Source organism: Electrona antarctica, assembly GCF_951216825.1.
Source record: "Electrona antarctica genome assembly, chromosome: 10".
NCBI classification, from domain to species: Eukaryota; Metazoa; Chordata; class Actinopteri; order Myctophiformes; family Myctophidae; genus Electrona; species Electrona antarctica.
The window spans coordinates 5,068,929-5,091,943 of NC_136791.1; the positions used below are offsets into that span (position 1 = coordinate 5,068,929).

Genomic DNA, 23,015 nt, shown 5'->3' on the forward strand with positions numbered 1-23,015 from the left:
TTTTGGGACTTTTCCCCCAAAGGGACTTTTGGGACTTTTCCCCCAAAGGGACTTTTCCCCCAACGGGACTTTTGGGACTTTTCCCCCAAAGGGACTTTTCCCCCAACGGGACTTTTGGGACTTTTCCCCCAAAGGGACTTTTTGGACTTTTCCCCCAAAGGGACTTTTCCCCCAACGGGACTTTTGGGACTTTTCCCCCAAAGGGACTTTTTCCCCAAAGGGACTTTTGGGACTTTTTCCCCAATGGGACTTTTGGGACTTTTTCCCCAACGGGGAAAAAGTCCCATTGGGGAAAAGTCCAAAAGTCCCGTTGGGGAAAAAGTAGTAAGTACATACTTAAGTGCTGTACTTAAGTACAAATTTAAAATATTTGTACATTACTTGAGTATTTCCATTTGCCTGTACTTTTACGTCTACTCCACTACATCGCGGATCCAAATATTGTACTTTTACTCCACTACAATTTTTTGAAAACTTTAGTTACTTTGTAGATCTTTATTATTATTACAAAACATAAAGTCACCACTTCAGCCATATATACATGTCGGCCTTTCAGCCAATCTACAAGCTCACAATGCGTTGCGATGCGACTCATTGTGAGCTTGTAGATCTGCTATTTTCAAACGATCTTTATACTTTAGAAAACTTGAAATGGGACATTCTGCATAACGAGTACTTTCTACTTTCGGTTCTTTAAGTACATTTCGATGCCAATACTTCTGTACTTTTACTCAAGTAAATTTGGAATTCCGGACTTTTACTTGCAACAGAGTATTTCTATATTACAGTATTGATACTTTTACTTAAGTAAAACATCTCTCTCTCTCTCTCTCTTCTCTCTCTCTCTCTCTCTCTCTCTCTCTCTCTCTCTCTCTCTCTCTCTCTCTCTCTCTCTCTCTCTCTCACTCTCTCTCTCTCTCTCTCTCTCTCTCTCTCTCTCTCTCTCTCTCTCTCTCTCTCATCTCTCTCTCTCTCTCTCTCTCTCTCATCTCCTCTCTCTCTCCTCTCTCTCTCTCTCCTCTCTCTCTAAACAATGGTATACCTGCAGTGTACTCGTCCTTGGTGAAGCGCGGGGGCTGGTCGTTAATGTCTTCCAGGAAGATGCGGACTTCCTGCAGGGTGGGGTCATTGGCCGGGTCCAGGGCGGCTCTGGCCCGCTGCGACGCCCTCTGACCCCCTCTGGGAGGAGTCCAGTTCCTGTTGCTGGAGGCCTTGACCACGATGGAGTAGACGGGGATGTCCTCGCGGTCCAGGTCCTTCTTGACCTTCAGCACGCCGGAGGGGTTCAGGCCAAAGTTCCCCTCGCTGTTCCCTCCTGCAGTGGTGGGAAAAGTACTCAATTGTTTTACTTAACCCATTTACTTTTTGTAAGGGAAATACTATCGTTTAGATAAACCAGACACAAACCAAGCTGGTTTTGGGTCTAAAAAGAAGAATCCGAGATGTTAGCGTTTAGCCAGTGAAAATTCCATTTCCGTTTTTTTATTTTTTTCACCGGAACGCTACCGGAGTGTTATGAGGGGATACTGGAAGCAGCTGATCACCGTAATCAATTGATATTAAAAAATCACACCCGTGTGAACTGAGTGGTGCAAGGTCTTATATATTCTGATCAGCTATGTCAGTGACGTCACACCCTAACCATAGCAACCATGCTCGTTTTTTTGGTACGAACACGTGTACACGGGTACAAAGCCAGTTGTTGGAGTGGTTTGCACCACTCAAAAAAAGGCGTGAAAAGGCACGTGAAAAGGCACAATTGGCGACGAGGTACATACGGAAATAGGCGTCAAAAGGCGTCAAAAGGCGCACCTGGCGCAGAGTGAGTTAAGTAAAAGCCTGTATTGTCCCGAATATAAGACTCTGATTATAAGATGACCCCCATTTGTGGAAAAATAACACTGAATGTCAAATAGTCTAGTCCCCCGATTATAATACGACCCCGTTTTTTTAGGATATTTCCATTGAAAAAAAAAATCGTCATGGGCGTTTGATGGGCAGAACACATGTAGCCATCAAACACAAATGTTTGGTCAAACCATGTGACTCCCATTGGAATTGCATTGTGGCGGCCATTAAACAGACAGAACACAGCCAATGCGTTTGATGTGTGTGTATGAGGCCTGAGAGAGAGAGACCCCTCCTCCCTCCACCCACCTGCTATAAAGTAATAGACCACGGCGTTGGCACCCTCGTCCGCATCCACGGCTCCAGTCACGTTCCCCACGAGGGTCCCCGGAGGAGAGTGCTCACGCACCCACAGCACCTGATACGACATACTGCCGCGCTGGGGCGCGCACGTACACACACACACACACACGCGGGCGCACACACACACACACACACACACACACACACACACACACACACACACACACACACACACACACACACACACACACACACACACACACACACACACACACACACACACACACACACACACACACACACACACACAGTGTCAGACTGAAAGGGAATGCATAAAAGATGGACGCAAAGTGATAGGTGGTGCGCTTCCCGTGCAAAACAATAAAGTATAAATGCCTCAAGACATTATTATTATTATACTAATACCACTGTCCTAAGAAACAAAAGCGCAGAAAAGACACAATGTACCCATGATAAGGCAGTGATTTTCAACCATTTTCATATCATGGCCCATTATTTATCATAGCCTCTCAGACCCAAAACTAAAGAATATTTTGTTGTCGTTGGATACGATTTTGTGCAATGCTGTATTGATGTGGTACCATTAGGAGAGATAACAGACAAACATTGATCAAAATAACAATTCTTCTACATTCTCTCTAAATCTGTAGACTTCTTGTAAATTAAGTAATGCAGATGTTTAATAGCATTTAACACTGTATTGATGTGGTACCATTAGGAGAGATAACAGACAAACATTGATCAAAATAACAATTCTTCTACATTCTCTCTAAATCTGTAGACTTCTTGTAAATTAAGTAATGCAGATGTTTAATAGCATTTAACACTGTATTGATGTGGTACCATTAGGAGAGATAACAGGCAAACGTTGATCAAAATAACAATTCTTCTACATTCTCTCTAAATGTGTAGACTTCTTGTAAATGTAGTAATGCAGATGTTTAATAGCATTTAACACTCACGAGTTAAACATCTATATAGGTCTATTTGGTTACCATTAACTCTCCATCATTTAACCCAGTTTGGGCAGGAACCCCCTTTTTTTTTTTTAACAATATATTTATTGACATTCTTTTTCAATTATATAAAACATTACAGTTATAGCTCTCTTGTTAAATAAAATGTCCAGAAAAAACAAACATAACAGATACACAAATACAATACAAATACAATGACAACAAATTAAAAAAAAATACAATCATAACAAACACAACTCAACAATAAAAAACAAAAACAAAACCCTTTTTGGGTTTTTTAAGCATTATGTTATGCTTTAGCTATTGAAAAATAGCAGATCTACAAGCTCATAGCGCGGCACCGAGTGCCGCGCTACGAGCTTGTAGATCTGCTATTTTTGAAAAATCATGAAAATGTAGTGCAAAATGTAAAGCAAAGCTCCCTGGAACAACAATAGAATCTAAATGGGTTAACTGGGGACCACCTGGAACAGCTTCAGGGACCTCTGGGGGTCCCCGGACCACTGGTTGAACATCACTGCATAAAGCATATTGCAGAGGGTAATGTGGGTAGACCAGCAGCGCATCAGTGGACGTGAGCTTCCCTCCATCCAGAATATACAGCATACGATAGGGCATTAAGCAACTAGTCGACTAGTAAATCCACTAGTCGACCTTGTTGGTACTAGTTGACTAGTTGATAAGAAAAAAAGGAAAAAAAAGTGTATTTATTTTGTAGTTTTTCCAGATTTTGTAGGCCTCAAGATCAGGTAGATTATAGTTATAGTCACCAATGTACACAGTTTTTAAATGTACAAATATTTATTAAAAAAAAAAGGGGGGGGGGATTTTTTCTTTTTTTTAACATAATAGGTGGTTAAACAACTAGTGGACCAGTCAACTAGTAAACTAGGCAACTAGTCAACTAGTAAAAATGACTAGAAGTGAATGCCCTAGCATACGACAGATATTATACATCGGCAAAGCTTGCAGGCTCTAAGATCTGTGCATCGCCGACCATAAACTGCTTCACATGCATATGCCGCCACTTGGAGAATGGATTGGTAGCCACAGAGACATTAACACTGGGCTGCTTCCTCCAGACAATCAGGTTTATGAACAAGCAGGAAAGGAGGAACAATAACGAGAAGAACGATAACAGGCTTTGAAAATGCTAATCGTCCCAGCTACACGCACGCGCACGCACGCACGTGCACACACACACACACACACACACACACACACACACTTATTCGCACCATCACATTTCCACTCACTATGGTGATTGCGAACGAAGTGAGCACTAACTATAGAAGCTGGCCAAAACTGTCTGTCTGTCTGTCTGTCTGCGTGTCCGTCTCTGTGTCTGTGTGTGTGTGTGTGTGTGTGTGTGTGTGTGTGTGTGTGTGTCAGACTGACACAACAGCTTCGTTCGCTTCCCGCGTTTACGCGTCTTACTTGTATATACGGGCACATAATAACAAGATAGAACAGTGGTTTTCAACCAGTGGTCCGGGGACCACCAGTGGTCCTTGAGGGGATTCCAGGTGGTCCCCAGCTAGATGGAGAGTTGGTGACCAAATGGACCCTTATAGATCATTTACTGGTTTCATTTTACGCTCAACTTCTCAAGAGTTAAATTATTGTTAAACATCTGCATTACTTTATTTACAAGAAGTCCATCAACATTTGCCTGTGTCTGTCTCTCCTAATGGTACCAACATCAATACAGCATGGAATTGTGGACAAAATCGTGTCCAACGATAAGAAAATATTCTTTAGTTTTGGGTCTGAGAGGCTAAATCTCATCAAAATGGCTGGCTCAAATGTTGAATAAATAATGGGGCCTTGATATGAAAAAGGTTGAGCACCACTTAGATAGAATAACCAATGACCAATAGACGCTGTGCTCGTTCCTATATATACTCACTGGAGGTTTATGGAAAACGGGCTCATTGTCATCGATGTCCGTCAGCGCCACTTGAAGGACCTGAGTGGTCTCATAAGGCACCGGCTGGCCAAGGTCATACGCCACGATGATCAGCTGAGGGACAGAGGAGTACAAAAGTATAGGCTTCAACATGTAAGGATTAAGGAAAAGTACTAATCGTGCAGAATGTCTCACTTTTAAAGCTTTTTTCAAATGGCGGAAATGTATATAGGGCTGTAGTGGGATAATGTATGTTTTGCTTAGGCCACGCGCACGCACGCACGCACGCACGCACGCACGCACGCACGCACGCACGCACGCACAGACTCGCACGCGGCTTGCATGACTCACGCTGAGCAGGGGGTGTTTCTCTCGGTCCAGTTTGACGGCGGTGGTGATGACTCCCGTCTCGGCGTCCACGCGGAAGCTCTCCCAGTCTTTGTTCCCCGCTCCGGTCTGGAGGAAGGCGTAGCGCACCTCTCCATTCAGGCCTTCATCACCGTCTGTAGCACGCACCTCGTACACCAGCAGGCCAGGGGGCTGCTCCTTAAAACACACAACAACAACAACACGGCAAATATGAACATGTCCACATCAAAAAATTGGGGATGCACATGCAGATTAGACACACCAACGGGCCGACTTGCGGAAACAGCGGTCGGACATGTGGTCGGACATATGCTGCTCCCGTGCTTGCGGTTAGGTTAGGTTTTGAGGTAGGTTGTCAGTCTAATGACAGTCGGACCAATAGTATGTTTAAACTCTAAACTAAAGCCTGTACCCAACAAATTGACATTTAAACTTCACACATCTGTCTGTCTGTCTGTCTGATCGTCTACCAGTAATGTGTCTATAAGAATAAGATGATTGCTTATCTCCAATGAGCCAACCTCCAACCTGCCTGTTACTGGAAGACTCCTTTCCGATCTCTAATAACAGACTTATTAAAAAAAGAACATCCAATACAATGCTTTCATTTTAATGCAAGTCAAAATATAGAAACAGAAATGCTAAACATTTGGACACTGGAAAGCCTACACATATTGTTATACCTTTCAATGCAGGAAAGCATCTGTCATTTTAGATGTTGCTTAATGAATATAGCAACATGATTTTATTTAAAAAATTATAATAACTAGAAAAAGTGCCCCTCGGGGCACAGGTCTCCACCAGGGCAGGTCAGGTTGTGGCCTCCTGGTGGCGCTATAATAGGCCAATGTGAAAAGGGTGCCATTTCTTCATACGCCTTTGATGGCAATTGGATGATTTGAGGCATTTTGTTCCAAAAATGTGTTTTGCAAAAATCAACCTGTTGGTGGCGCTATAACAGGCCAATGTGAAAAGGGTGGGATATATTCCTCAGCCTAGTAAGAAAATGTGTGAAAGATTTCACGTAAATTGCACGCTGCGTTCATGATTTGAGGCTTTTGTTCAAAACGGGGCAATCTTGCAAACTGTGAAAGCCAATTATAGCCAATTAGGATGGAATATGAAATATCGGACAGATCCGACTTGCGCACATGACCATAGAGATACTGTGTAACGATTTGTGAGATTTTTGGACAGAATCTGGAGGAGTAATATCAAAAAATGTGTTTTACAAAAGTCGGCCTCCTGGTGGCGCTATAAAAGGCAGATGCGGAAAATGCAGGTCAAAGGTTTGTCCTTGGCCTCTAGGGAGTGTGCATGCAACGTTTCACGCAGATCGGTGCAAAACATGTGAAAAGCTGCCTCATGGTGGCGCTATAACAGGCCGTTCTGGAAAATGTGGGGCAGAGGTTCATCGTTGGCATCCAGGGAGTGTGTGTGCAAAGTTTGGCATCGACCGGGTTAACGGTGCCGGAGATTAGCTGGTAACAGACGGACGGAAGGACGGACACACACACACAAGGACGGACACACACACGGACGGAGTGCAAAACATACTCTCTCCCCATGCCTTCGGCCTGGTGGAGACAACAACGAAGAATTTAAGTTTTTCAGCCTCGGGTCTAAACGGGCTATAATTAAAACATTACAATTTCTGATGGAAAAGGTTACCAACAAGTGTATATAATAGAGGGTATGACATCATCATCATACCAGGAAGTTACGCGCGAACGCCATACTGAGTGGTAAAAAAACTACTTTCTGTCCTTGACAACCCATACATCCAAACAGAAAAGTCCTATCTGATTGTATTAACCCATTTTGAGAGGGAACCCCTTTTGGTGGTTACATACATTATGTTATAATTTAGCTATTGAAAAATAGCAGATCTACAAGATCATAGCACCGAGTGCCGCGGTATGAACTTGTAGGTCTGCTATTTTTGAAAAATCGTTAAAATGTGCCTCAAATCTTTCAGAAAATTGTCATTTTTTTTTTAATGTCGACGTCAGGCCTGAAATTGTATTTTTTTTTTAAATTTCGACGTCAGGCCTGAATGGGTTAATCCATTGAGACCTGGAACACAGATCTACAAGCACAGATCTACAAGCTCATAGCGCGCCACCGAGTGGCGCGCTATGAACTTGTAGGTCTGCTATTTTTGAAAAATCGTTAAAATGTGCCTCAAATCTTTCCGAAAATTGTCATGATTTAGAAAACTTTTTTTTTTAAATTTCGACGTCAGGCCTGAATGGGTTAAAGACGTCATACGTTGTTAAACCCTCTAGTCTAGCCTATACATACACATACTGTTGTTAAACCCTCTAGTCTAGCCTATACATACACATACTGTTGTTAAACCCTCTAGTCTAGCCTATACATACACATACTGTTGTTAAACCCTCTAGTCTAGCCTATACATACACATACTGTTGTTAAACCCTCTAGTCTAGCCTATACATACACATACTGTATATACACATACTATACTGTACATACTGTACATACACATACTATATATACAAACACACACATACCTCCAAGATATGCATGATGGTTCCATTGGTGGGCCGGATGAACGTGGGTCTGTTGTCATTGACGTCGATGACGGTGATGTGCAGGGTGGCCGTGCCCCACAGCGGGGGCCGGCCCTGGTCCGTGGCCACTATGGTCAGGTTGAAACTCTCAAAGGACTGAAGCAGACGCAGGGAACGTATCAGCCCCGTGTCTGGATCCAGAGAGAAGGCATCTAGATGCAGACAGACAGCGCACAGGATTAGACCTGAAGTGTATCTGCGTCACTTAACCACATTAACCAGTGCCGCGCTACAAGCTTGTAGATCTGTGGCCAATTACACATAATTCTGTGTAATTAATTTTATGGTTATTGTGCGTGCGTGCGTGCGTGCGTGCGTGCGTGCGTGCGTGCGTGTTGTTCGTACCTGCTTTAGGGCCTTGCATGCTGTAGACCAGCAGTCCGTTCTCGCCCTCGTCCAGGTCGGTCGCGGTCAGCGTGATCACAGACGAGCCGCCGGGCTCGTTCTCGAACACGCTGGTGCTGAACACTCTCTCTGCGAAACGCGGACGGAAGTCATTCACGTCCAGCACTGTCACCAACACCTGACAGAGACACACAGGTCCATCACATTAACAGGACTGTCACCAACACCTGACAGAGACACACAGGTCCATCACATTAACAGGACTGTCACCAACACCTGACAGAGACACACAGGTCCATCACATTAACAGGACTGTCACCAACACCTGACAGAGACACACAGGTCCATCACATTAACAGGACTGTCACCAACACCTGACAGAGACACACAGGTTCGTCACATTAACAGGACTGTCACCAACACCTGACAGAGACACACAGGTTCGTCACATTAACAGGACTGTCACCAACACCTGACAGAGACACACAGGTCCATCACATTAACAGGACTGTCACCAACACCTGACAGAGACACACAGGTTCGTCACATTAACAGGACTGTCACCAACACCTGACAGAGACACACAGGTTGGTCACATTAACAGGACTGTCACCAACACCTGACAGAGACACACAGGTTGGTCACATTAACAGGACTGTCACCAACACCTGACAGAGACACACAGGTTCGTCACATTAACAGGACTGTCACCAACACCTGACAGAGACACACAGGTCCATCACATTAACAGGACTGTCACCAACACCTGACAGAGACACACAGGTTCGTCACATTAACAGGACTGTCACCAACACCTGACAGAGACACACAGGTTCGTCACATTAACAGGACTGTCACGAACACCTGACAGAGACACACAGGTCCATCACATTAACAGGACTGTCACCAACACCTGACAGAGACACACAGGTCCATCACATTAACAGGACTGTCACCAACACCTGACAGAGACACACAGGTCCATCACATTAACAGGACTGTCACCAACACCTGACAGAGACACACAGGTTCGTCACATTAACAGGACTGTCACCAACACCTGACAGAGACACACAGGTTCGTCACATTAACAGGACTGTCACCAACACCTGACAGAGACACACAGGTTCATCACATTAACAGGACTGTCACCAACACCTGACAGAGACACACAGGTTCGTCACATTAACAGGACTGTCACCAACACCTGACAGAGACACACAGGTCCATCACATTAACAGGACTGTCACCAACACCTGACAGAGACACACAGGTTCGACACATTAACAGGACTGTCACCAACACCTGACAGAGACACACAGGTTCGACACATTAACAGGACTGTCACCAACACCTGACAGAGACACACAAGTTCGTCACATTAACAGGACTGTCACCAACACCTGACAGAGACACACAGGTTCGTCACATTAACAGGACTGTCACCAACACCTGACAGAGACACACAGGTTGGTCACATTAACGGGACTGTCACCAACACCTGACAGAGACACACAGGTTCGACACATTAACAGGACTGTCACCAACACCTGACAGAGACACACAAGTTCGTCACATTAACAGGACTGTCACCAACACCTGACAGAGACACACAGGTTCGTCACATTAACAGGACTGTCACCAACACCTGACAGAGACACACAGGTCCATCACATTAACATGACTGTCACCAACACCTGACAGAGACACACAGGCCCATCACATTAACATGACTGTCACCAACACCTGACAGAGACACACAGGCCCATCACATTAACATGACTGTCACCAACACCTGACAGAGACACACAGGTCCATCACATTAACAGGACTGTCACCAACACCTGACAGAGACACACAGGTCCATCACATTAACAGGACTGTCACCAACACCTGACAGAGACACACAGGTCCATCACATTAACAGGACTGTCACCAACACCTGACAGAGACACACAGGTCCATCACATTAACAGGACTGTCACCAACACCTGACAGAGACACACAGGTTCATCACATTAACAGGACTGTCACCAACACCTGACAGAGACACACAGGTTCATCACATCAACGGGACTGTCACCAACACCTGACAGAGACACACAGGTCCATCACATTAACGGGACTGTCACCAACACCTGACAGAGACACACAGGTTCGTCACATTAACGGGACTGTCACCAACACCTGACAGAGACACACAGGTTCATCACATTAACATGACTGTCACCAACACCTGACAGAGACACACAGGTTCGTCACATTTACAGGACTGTCACCAACACCTGACAGAGACACACAGGTTCATCACATTAACAGGACTGTCACCAACACCTGACAGAGACACACAGGTTCGTCACATTAACAGGACTGTCACCAACACCTGACAGAGACACACAGGTTGGTCACATTAACAGGACTGTCACCAACACCTGACAGAGACACACAGGTTCGTCACATTACCAGGACTGTCACCAACACCTGACAGAGACACACAGGTTCGTCACATTAACAGGACTGTCACCAACACCTGACAGAGACACACAGGTTCGTCACATTAACAGGACTGTCACCAACACCTGACAGAGACACACAGGTTCGTCACATTAACGGGACTGTCACCAACACCTGACAGAGACACACAGGTTCGTCACATTAACAGGACTGTCACCAACACCTGACAGAGACACACAGGTTGGTCACATTAACAGGACTGTCACCAACACCTGACAGAGACACACAGGTTCATCACATTAACAGGACTGTCACCAACACCTGACAGAGACACACAGGTTGGTCACATTAACGGGACTGTCACCAACACCTGACAGAGACACACAGGTTGGTCACATTAACAGGACTGTCACCAACACCTGACAGAGACACACAGGTCCATCACATTAACATGACTGTCACCAACACCTGACAGAGACACACAGGTTGGTCACATTAACAGGACTGTCACCAACACCTGACAAAGACACACAGGTTCGTCACATTAACGGGACTGTCACCAACACCTGACAGAGACACACAGGTTCGTCACATTAACAGGACTGTCACCAACACCTGACAGAGACACACAGGTTGGTCACATTAACAGGACTGTCACCAACACCTGACAGAGACACACAGGTTCATCACATTAACAGGACTGTCACCAACACCTGACAGAGACACACAGGTTCATCACATTAACAGGACTGTCACCAACACCTGACAGAGACACACAGGTCCATCACAGGCTCAGAACTGCCTCCAACACCTACAGTCTCACGTTGCCCGACTGGGGGACTGCCCTTAAGTCAGAACTCCCGTTAGTCCGACCTAGCATGCTATTATAAATATGTGTTACATATCACCCGTGCTGCAGATTACAAATCCTCCTCCCCGCTTCCGTTTCGTCCTTACAGTCGTAAGCATATAGACTATAGAGCTTGCTGTTTAGCAGAAAATAGAAATGGAAATGTGTGTTATGAACCACATTCAGTGCTGTCATATTCCCTGTATGGGACAGCCTAAATTATGTGTAAATTGTCCCTTCTAAAAGAGAATGACTTCAGCTTCAGACATGTCCAAACAATCCCTCAGAGTGTTAGCAGGTCAAGCATCTCAGGATAGCCACTGGCCATTGATCTATTGATAAAGAGAACAGATGGTCTGCTCACATTCTGGTGTTGGTGCGTGTCGGAACACCTAGGACCCTATCTTGCGTCAGACGTAGGGATGTCCAGATCACGTTTTTTTGCTCCCATTCAGATTCCAATCATTTGATTTTGAGCATCTGCCGATAGCGATTTTTCCCGATCTGATATTTATATTTGATAGAACACCTTTATGAGAAGACCTGTAGAAATGAATACCAGCACTCACGTTGTATCCTATTAGGATTCTTGTTTTATTTGGTTTCCTCCTGCAGCAAACAACAACAGTATGGACGTTTCGGCCCAGAGGCTGAGCTGGCGTCTCTACAGGGGGGCATTGCCCCCCCAGATTGGATGGTGTGCCCCTCCAGTCTAGATTGGCCAGTAGTACCCTACACTACCAATATTTGAATGTTTTACAAATGTTAAATCTATAAGTTCTCCATGATTATTGTAAATATATACATGTTCAAATTAATTGAATAGTTAATAGAAATACAAGGTAATATATGCATGCAGAAGACATTATAATGCTCAACATATTGTATTATTGTATATGTATTTCTTTGTTTGTTGTTGGTGCTGCTGCATAATTGTAGCCTACTAGCCTTTTTCAAGCATCACTTTGTTGATAGGTGACTATTTGTTATACATAGGGGGGGGGTTTGAAAAATTAGGTGCCCCCTTTGGAAAAAAGTATGCCCCCCCCTGCTGATTAGTGCCTGGAGACGGCACTGGGCTGAGGCTTCCTCAGCGTAATCTAAACAGCAATGTGTCGGTGTCACTTATAAAGGGGACCTGGGTCCCCTGCACAAAACGGTCCGGGTGCACCACATAATATAACTGTTTGTTTACATCATTCCATAATACATAGTTTTTTTCCAATAGGAGAACTATATTAAAACAGGTCTTTTAGTTTACGTAAAAAGGCGATGACGTCATCAAAACGCGTCACATATCCCACTCTGTCCGATGGAAAGTCTTAAAACGTATTAAAACGCAAATTAAACACTGCAAAACATAACTCGTGTGACTCGTTATTGGGAGGGAAGCTGTTCTACAGTCAATTAACTCGTGTAACTCGTGAGGGAAAGTACGTGTTAATCTAATCTCGTAATCTGAATGGCACAGTTGGATACAACAGCTATTATACACCAGATTATCTCGTTCTGGCACAGATTAGTTTAAAGGGATAGTTCAGATTTTTTTAACTTAAGTTGTATGAAATACTTGCCATTAATATAGTGGTTGCAACTGTATTAATTGATTGCCCGAGTCCCGTGGTGGGAGTTCTGCTCTGGTTTTGGTCAATATTAAGTAGTTCCGGTCATTTTGTGGGGGGCACTGGGGCCACGCAGTAAAAGTAAATTAATCCACAAAACAAACGTAATTTGTATTGTTGACCTATTTCTAAAATATTAGCGCGACTTTCGTTCAACTTTGACCCCTCTATCACATGGAACTATTTTTTGGGCGTTGTGATATGGACACAAAAAACATAGTTCTGTGTGATAGAGGGGTAAAAAAAGAACGGAAGTTGCACTAATATTGTAGAAATAGGTCAACAATACAAATGACGTTAGTTTTGTGGATTAATTTTCTTTTACTGCGTGGCCCCCAGTGCCCCCCATAAAATGACCGGAACTACTTGATATTTCACCAAAACCAGAGCAGAACTCCCACCATGGGACTCGGGCAATCAATTAATACAGTTGCAACCACTATATTAATGGCAAGTATTTCATACAACTTAAGTTAAAAAAATCTGAACTATCCCTTTAAGTTAAACTATTGAGTACTTTTTCCCCCACTGATTGTCATGTGACGAGTAGTGGAGTTTATACCTGCACCGAGTTCTCTCGTCTGTTGCTGGGGCTTCCTCCGGGGTTGTCCCTGGCCACGGCCGTCAGCGTGTAGTGGTCCTTGGTCTCTCTGTCCAGCGGCGACAGGATGTAGATGTCTCCCTGTGAGTCAGGCAAGGCGAGGGTGGATCATGATCAGGAAGGAAGAACCGACAGCCCAGGTATTGTGTGCGCCGTGCGATGCGTGGCACGATATCAAAGAAGACACTGACACGCTGTGGTGGTGGCACAATATCAAAGGGTGTACCGCGTGAGGAAAGATGGGATTAGCGCGTGTGTGTGTGTGTGTGTGTGTGTGTGTGTGTGTGTGTGTGTGTGTGTGTGTGTGTGTGTGTGTGTGTGTGCTGTGTGCTGTGCGTGCGTGCGTGCGTGCGTGCGTGCGTGCGTGCGTGCGTGCGTGTGCGTGTGGAAAAAATGGGGTAGGAGTCAAATATTTATGTTGTACTTTGTACAAAACTATGTGAACTGACGGTGAACTGCAAATGATACCTCACGCTGTAAAGTCCTGGGTGTCAGTTATAACAATGCTGGAAGAGACACAATCTCTCGAAAACAAATTACAATTCCCATGATATCACATACAACACATGTTTACGCACGTTTCAAACAATATGCACAAGCGAGCAGAACAAAAATATGTTTCATGAATACAAATGTGTTCTGTATACTGCCGTATAGTATGACAACTTTGCTCTGTTGATCCTCCTTAACTCTCTCAGGAAGCACGCGACTGTTGAACGGGCCAGTGTTGCATGATTTGGAATCGCACTCAAATGGTTGGCACGCCACGCCTCCCAAATGGTTGGCACGCCACGCCTCCCGAGGCACTGCTAGAGCACGCCACGCCTCCCGAGGCACTGCTAGAGCACGCTGGGCAAGACCTACGTATATGCTGTAGACGCTATCATTTATTTTGGGGATGAAGTTGCGGGATTTTGGCAGAAGTGGAAATTGATGCTTTACAAATCAGTTTACATTCTCCGTGAATTAAATTGGTCGGGAAAATATCGTATCCGGGGGGAATACATTTGACGGATGTTAGGGTTAGAAACTGCCCCCAGACCGTCTCCAATTGGCGCTAGATGGATAGAGATGGCCGTCATTATTCTTTTTTACGCGAATTTAGAAGTTAATTGAGTTCAGTTCACACTTCTCCCTCCCTCTCTCTCTCTCCCGTGCTACCCTCTAATTGGAGCCAATGCTGGGGTCAAGTACTCCTTGCTGGGAACCAGACCAGACCTGTTCACATTGGATGACAATACTCACGCACACGCGCACACACGCATACGCACACACGCATACGCACACGCACGCCCTATGATTCAGGGGAAAGCGGATCTTGTTTGGACCTGCTCATCAATGCGGCCAACCACTTTAAGTCTGGCGTCCCGATTTTAGTGTCAGACTCATTATAGGCTAAACAAAACTTGTGAAAATAGCAGATCTAGAACCTCACAACATGTTGCATTGAGATGTGTCTTCTATTTGCATCATTTGTTGTACAATGAAGCATATAGGGACTTGTGGTTCCGTTGATCATTTCACTTTGGATTTTCAACAACAGCAAAACAACGAGAGAGAGAAAAAAAAAGGAAAGGGTGGTGTTGAGACGAGTGGTGGAAAGTAACTAAGAACATTTACTTAACAGTTTCCCTGCGTAACCTGCTATTCACACCTTTTATTCCATTGTCTTTCCCTGCGTAATACGCTAAACCCGCTATTTGTTTGATGTGTTTACAATTTTACAATTTACAATTTAGGCATTTAGCAGACGCTCTTAATCCAGAGCGACTTACATTAAGCAATAACAAAAGCATGGCATACATCACATATATAAAAAGTAGTTATCATGAATCATGCGTAGACTAAGAACGTAACAGTGGAGTATCTATGTAAACTATACATACTATACTATATAATATATTATACATGTGTACTATAAAGTGCTATGACTACATAAAGTGCAATTCTAGAGCTGTCTACGTAACAAGCTATAAGTCTGTTTAAAATACTAAACAGTGCGCGGGAGTGCGCGGGAGGGTTTGTAGGGTACGATCATACTTGTGAGATATGGGGGGGCCATGCCTTTGGTTGCTTTGAATGCCAGCATGTTTAATTCTCCTTTTTCTAATAACTTATAGGAATAGCGGCTAATAAGAAATAGCGGCTTTGTCGCGGACCTGGTGACAAGGCCGAACCGGAAATCAACCAACCGCCGGCTTGCAAGGGCTTCTGGGAAACTGAGTCCAATGCAAAGTGAACGAAGGGGTATAGACTATCTTAGCCCGCTTTGCTCTTTGTCTGTGAGTCGGATCGCCGAAGTGGCTTATGTGTCGGCTCAATAACAAATCATGGGACTATTTTCAAGCGGATTTTCATCATAAGGAGGTAGAATTACGACGTTTTGACGCTTCAAAGGTAACTTTAAACCCCGGCAGTCTGCGTGACATGTTATTTAGACTTTAAAGCACAGAATGTGTTTTAAGCACTGTACCGGTGTACACGTAGAATAGCGTAGCGTGCCACACCCGGAAAAGCCGTTTTAACAGCGATGTATTTTTTAATGCATGTTTTAATACGATCGTATCGAAAGCTACTGTTCGTTAGCGCGCACATCCACTTACATTGCCTGCTCTGTTTTCAGACGGCTGTATCTCACAGAAGCGACAATGGAGGGGTCGCTTTGTCCCAGACAAGCGTTTTCAACGGCCTGTAGCAGGCGCTGTGAAATGCGATTACGGATATTTGGCTCTTCAAAGTAAGTGTTACGCGCGATAAAACCCTGGCAGGACGCGGCGGAGGGATTGAATAATGGTAGCGGTCAAACGGTTAAGTACAATTTTGAGATAGTTCTACTTTACTTGAGTAATTCCAATTATTTTACTTCTACTCCACTACTGTACATCTCAGAGGCAAATATTGTACTTTTACTCTTTAGTTACTAGTTACTTTGATTATTAGTACAAAACATGCATTAACCACTTCATCCCTATATACATTTCGGCCATTTGAAAATAGCAGATCTACAAGCTCACAATGTGTCGCGATGCAACGCATTGTGAGCTTTTTTTTTGTAATACATTTGAAAACTTGAAACGAGACATTCTGCACAATGAGTAGGCTACCATTACACGCAGGTCAACTCACAGTGGAGGGAGTGATGCCAAACTTTCCTTCCCCGTCTACCAGGCTGTACTCGATGACAGAAAACAGTCCCGAGTCTGCATCGGTGGCACTGACTTGTATGATGACGGTGCCTAGATCCACATCTTCAAACACAGGCTTCTGCAAAACACAAAATACAAAACACAATGCATAGAAGTGAAATCCAGAATAACTATTTTATGTTACAGCTGTATTATGTTTGCAAAAGGAAGGAGAGGTCGCACAGCTCATAGAGGTCGCACAGCTCATAGAGGTCGCACAGCTCATAGAGGTCGCACAGCTCATAGTCACGATGCAAAAATACTTTTTATTTTAAAGATGACCAACGTTTTGGCAACAAAATGTCTTCTTCAGGGTATGACAAGGACGGTAGAATTGCTCAAATCTATAGAGGTATAAAGGTTCACTCTACAGGTCGCAACAGGTCGGTCAATACAAATACATATAGCTGTATTATGTAACTTATGTTAGCGAATAAAACGTCCAATCTGTACAGTAGAAATATTAATATAATATAACTTATAATGATTGCTCTTCTATTGAGACATTTAGATCGTTGTGACCTTTCACACTTTCTGGTTTGACACAATTTCTTTCTATTTCTCCCCTATGTCATTGGTCAAAAAAAAAAACCCTGCAGAAATGACTAACCCATCAGGAAGTATACAGGCAAATCGACCAATGACAAAGCTTCTAGGACAATCTTTGAATGCAGATTGTGGCCCCTAGATGTGTCACAGAGCGTTTTACGCTGGCTGTCTGAATACCAAAAACAACAACAACAAAAAAGGTCATTACAAATTTGAGAAATACATGTACTGAAAAAATATTGCTTATAGCAGCTTTGAGAAACAGTACTAGACTTGTACTAGTACTAGTACTACTAGTGCTCTACACCTCTGTCCAGTACGCTAGTTTTTTATTCCTAGGATAGCTCAGGTTTAGGAGCGCTTGTTTTACCACTCTTTTACTACCGCGGATTTTATAATAGTTTTTGGATTAAGGTTGGTGAGGGGTACGTTAATAGTTTTTGGATTAAGGTTGGTGAGGGGTGCGTTGCTCCCCTGCTTGCGGTTATGTTTAGGTTAGAGTTAGAGATAGGGTTAGTACTAGTCATAGAGTACTAGTAGGCATAAACACTTGTGTGCGGTCCAAAACACAGCCCAGCGCTTCCTACTCCACTGACAACCAATCACAGCGCTCCAAATTCCCTCCCATCATAGGAATAAAAAACTCGCGTCCAGTACCTGGTACGAAGGCTGTGTAAAGATGGGGTTGTTGTCGTTGACGTCCACTATGCGCAGGAACACGGGCAGCTCAGCGATCCTGGGAGGCGAGCCGTGGTCCCTGGCTCGCACCGTGAAGTTCAGCCACTGTACCTGTTCATAGTCCACCGTCCGGTTGGCCAGGATCTTACCTGCATTAAACCACACAAACAATAACGTACAGTGACGGCTGTGATAAGCAACCTACTGCTGTAATAATCAACCCACGGCTGCGATAAACAACCTACTGCTGTAATAATCAACCCACGGCTGCAATAAACAACCCACGGCTGTGATAAGCAACCCACGGCTGTGATAAGCAACCCACGGCTGTGATAAGCAACCTACGGCTGTAATAAGCAAGATACGGCAGCAATAAGCAACCTACGACTGTAATAAGCAACACACGGCTGTAATAAGCAACACAGGGCTGTAATAAGCAACCCACGGCTGTAATAAGCAACACAGGGCTGTAATAAGCAACCCACGGCTGTAATAAGCAACACAGGGCTGCAATAAGTAACCCACGGCTGTAATAAGCAACACAGGGCTGCAATAAGTAACCCACGGCTGTAATAAGCAACACAGGGCTGCAATAAGTAACCCACGGCTGCAATAAGTAACCCACGGCTGCAATAAGTAACCCACGGCTGCAATAAGCAACACAGGGCTGTAATAAGCAACACAGGGCTGCAATAAGTAACCCACGGCTGTAATAAGCAACCTACGGCTGCAATAAGCAACCTACGGCTGCAATAAGCAACCTACGGCTGTAATAAGCAACCTACGGCTGTAATAAGCAAGATACGGCAGCAATAAGCAACCTACGACTGTAATAAGCAACCCACGGCTGTAATAAGCAACACAGGGCTGTAATAAGTAACCCACGGCTGTAATAAGCAACACGGGGCTGTAATAAGTAACCCACGGCTGTAATAAGCAACACAGGGCTGCAATAAGTAACCCACGGCTGTAATAAGCAACACAGGGCTGCAATAAGTAACCCACGGCTGTAATAAGCAACACAGGGCTGCAATAAGTAACCCACGGCTGTAATAAGTAACCCACGGCTGTAATAAGCAACACAGGGCTGCAATAAGTAACCCACGGCTGTAATAAGCAACACAGGGCTGCAATAAGTAACCCACGGCTGTAATAAGTAACACAGGGCTGCAATAAGTAACCCACGGCTGTAATAAGCAACACAGGGCTGTAATAAGCAACACAGGGCTGTAATAAGCAACACAGGGCTGTAATAAGCAACACAGGGCTGTAATAAGTAACACAGGGCTGCAATAAGTAACCCACGGCTGTAATAAGTAACACAGGGCTGCAATAAGTAACCCACGGCTGTAATAAGCAACCTACGGCTGTAATAAGCAACCTACGGCTGCAATAAGCAACCTACGGCTGCAATAAGCAACCTACGGCTGCAATAAGCAACCTACGGCTGTAATAAGCAACCTACGGCTGTAATAAGCAAGATACGGCAGCAATAAGCAACCTACGACTGTAATAAGCAACCCACGGCTGTAATAAGCAACACAGGGCTGCAATAAGTAACCCACGGCTGTAATAAGCAACACGGGGCTGTAATAAGTAACCCACGGCTGTAATAAGTAACCCACGGCTGTAATAAGCAACACGGGGCTGTAATAAGTAACCCACGACTGCAGGGCCGTGCAGAGAGCACTGGGGGGGCAGGGGCTCAAACTCCAGAAAAGGGCACATGTGTGCGCGCGCACAGCGTGTGCCGATTTTTGGGGGTGGTCTTTTTGTGGAGTCCTTCCCTTGTGCCATTTCATGTCATTGGACAGTAAAATAAGCAATATGTTCTCATTAGTCAAACTAAAACTGACTGATGGCAGATTAAAAGATAATTCATTATAATTATCATTACTTGTCAAATGTTCGTCTTGAAGGGCCAATGGCACTTATTGGCCCCCCCACACAAGCCCTTATTGGTCCCCCACACAAGCCCTTATTGGTCCCCCACACAAGCCCTTATTGGCCCCCCACATAAGCCCTTATTTGCCCCCCACACAAGCCCTTATTGGCTTTTTATGGGTCCCTTTATTTTTTGTTTCCTACATTTGGTTACACATGGTTTTTTAATTAATATTATTATTATTTCTAAACATTTTCAAATAACACAATTAAAAACAAAATATAATGTTTTTTTCAGTAATTTCATGAAGAAATTAAAGGTATATTCAGTGATTTTACGTAATTCAAATATCACTTATTTTTTCTTTTTTTCTGGATAATCCTCCCTACTAGAGTGTGCTGACCATATAAGGAGTTCCTCCCTGTCCCCAGTGAGCCCCTGGGGTCAAAAAACCCTAGTTTCAGTTTTGGTGGCGGGTGGCGAAGCCTTCATCCAATCAGGATGAGAGGGGCCTTCCTCCAATCATGATCGACTGGGGGCGGGCCTTGGTGCACATGCTGTTGGCCTGTTGCACTTCCCCCCACTGTAGAGTGTGCATGTGCACATTTTGTTACCGGGGGGGACTGGGTGGTTTTCCAAATCACCCAAATCACTGAATGCTCCTTTAAGGGAGAATACAAGAATTTCCGTAAATTAGAAGAATACAAATGTGTTCTTCTTCGCTTCGTGCCGCATTGTGAGCTTGTAGATCTGCTCTTTTCACTAGTTGGGGTCCCGGGGGCGGGGCAAACGTCTTCTGGGTCACGGGGGGCTGAGACGTTTGGGAACTTCTAGTAGAGCGTGTACCTGTGGACGGGTCCTCCAGTCTGAGGTAGTCTCCTCGGGGCAGGTGGAGCAGCTGGTAGATGACCTGTCCATTAGGACCTTTGTCGGGGTCCACTGCCGACACCGACAGCAGCGTGGTGCCTGGCTGCGCACCTTCCAGGATCTTCTCCGTGAAGTTGGCCACGCCAAACGGACGAAAACGAGGGGCGTTGTCGTTCACGTCCAACACGTTGATGGTTAGTCTCGCTGGAACGCACAGAAGGTGACACTTGAGAAGCATAGCAAGAAACAATCTATATAAAAATAAATGAACATACCAATAAACCGCCACATTCTAAGAAACAGATGTTTGATCACTGATGGTTTGATCATCCTGGGCAGTGGTCTTACCATTAGGAACGCTAACCGACTGGTCAATAACGTCACTAGCGTTGTCGTGTACAGACACGATGATCTCAAAGGTGGCCACCAGCTCTCTGTTGAGTGGGTTGCGCACAAATACGGCACCTGAAAAAGGCACAGCAACACATCCATTCATTTTCTTTCTAACCAACCAGCCTTTCTAAGTTTAGCCTTTGCAATGCATGCATACACCTGTAAGGTCGTCAAGGCTAGTGCAAAGTGCTAATCTGTACACTCTCAGAGTTAAATAAACACTGAGGGTTTACAGTGGAGTCCCGGAGATGAAAGATTAGAGACTAAAATAGCATTGTATCAAAAGGTGGAGCATCACTGTTTAGAAAACTACAAATGCACTCTTGAGATGCCAACTTGCATCTTGCACTAAAGTTCTCAACGGGCCCAAATATTGAGGCCCGGCCCAACCCTACCCTAACTGGGTCGGCCCGAGGCTCGGCCCGACTCTAAAAATAACCATAATGTTAAGCCCGAAGCCCGACAAAGGCCCGCCAAAAAAAAAACGCCACTAAATGGCGGCGTGGTGGCACCGTGGTTCAGTGTGAAAGTGAGAACGGAGATCAACGGACGTATCAAAATAAAGGATGTAGGCCTATGTAACTCACGTTAGAATAGGCTGTTTCATTTCCATCATTCTAATTCCAGACAGTGGTGGTGGTGACTGGTGAGTAAATAGCAGCTGCAGCCCCCTCGTCCCTCCCTTTAGTTTCCTCTGAAGTGAAGTTGCTTGTTACGTGTAGCGTTTAAGTTATATCACCATGGATCGTTTGGTCACTTTGGTGACGTTAATTAATGATTCGGTTTTATTCATCGCAGCCAGCTGGGTTAACAACGAGATAGCTCAGTGCAACGTGACGAAAACCTGACGCTTCAGCTATCGTGTGATCCGATTGATCTTATAAAACATTTAAGCATATGGCAACTTGGCAAGATAACTGGTTAGAAGCTCGTTTGGTGCGCAAACAAGAGGTAAGCCATCGGTAGCAAGCAAGTCTCACACCGTTCACTGTTCTCTCTACTGTACTGCCTGCGCGCAGTGCGGGACTACAGGCTGCTGCTCTGGCCTCGTACACACATGCCGGACGGACATGATCTGTTCTGTCTGTGTTTCATGGCCGCCTCAGGCTCAATGCTTTACCAATGGAAGTCACGTCCTGACTAATTCGCATAATCTTTGGGCCCGGCTCGGCCCGATAACGTCGGGTCGGTACCGTACCGATCGGGCCAGGTCGGGTTCGGGCAGAGTTTGAGAACTTTATCTTGCACACAAGTAGGCCATGTATGTCCTACTTGTGCGCAAGCAGAGCGTCTGTGCTCTCTGCTGTCTGTCTGGGTGCGACTGCTGCTCTGAGTCCTAGAGCTCTCTGCTGTCTGTCTGGGTACGACTGCTGCTCTGAGTCCTAGAGCTCTCTGCTGTCTGTCTGGGTGCGACTGCTGCTCTGAGTCCTAGAGCTCTCTGCTGTCTGTCTGGGTACGACTGCTGCTCTGAGTCCTAGAGCTCTCTGCTGTCTGTCTGGGTGCGACTGCTGCTCTGAGTCCTAGAGCTCTCTGCTGTCTGTCTGGGTGCGACTGCTGCTCTG

The 23,015-nt window shown here is 45.0% G+C and overlaps 1 protein-coding gene across 1 annotated transcript in view; it reads right to left on the minus strand.

Moving 5' to 3' along the window:
* The window catches only part of cdh23 (cadherin-related 23), a gene marked incomplete at its 3' end in the record, with an annotated part of 389,228 nt that overhangs the window by 44,684 nt on the left and 321,529 nt on the right, over positions 1–23,015 (minus strand). The window contains exons 46-56 of the mRNA XM_079512237.1: positions 21,409–21,525; positions 21,040–21,264; positions 18,288–18,457; positions 17,023–17,160; positions 13,858–13,977; positions 8,370–8,547; positions 7,965–8,176; positions 5,410–5,604; positions 5,059–5,172; positions 2,158–2,287; positions 1,043–1,315 (exon numbers count right to left, since the gene is read on the minus strand). Coding sequence (XP_079368363.1) covers positions 1,043–1,315; positions 2,158–2,287; positions 5,059–5,172; positions 5,410–5,604; positions 7,965–8,176; positions 8,370–8,547; positions 13,858–13,977; positions 17,023–17,160; positions 18,288–18,457; positions 21,040–21,264; positions 21,409–21,525 — 1,872 coding nt within the window. The remainder of the gene's footprint in view (positions 1–1,042; positions 1,316–2,157; positions 2,288–5,058; positions 5,173–5,409; positions 5,605–7,964; positions 8,177–8,369; positions 8,548–13,857; positions 13,978–17,022; positions 17,161–18,287; positions 18,458–21,039; positions 21,265–21,408; positions 21,526–23,015) is intronic.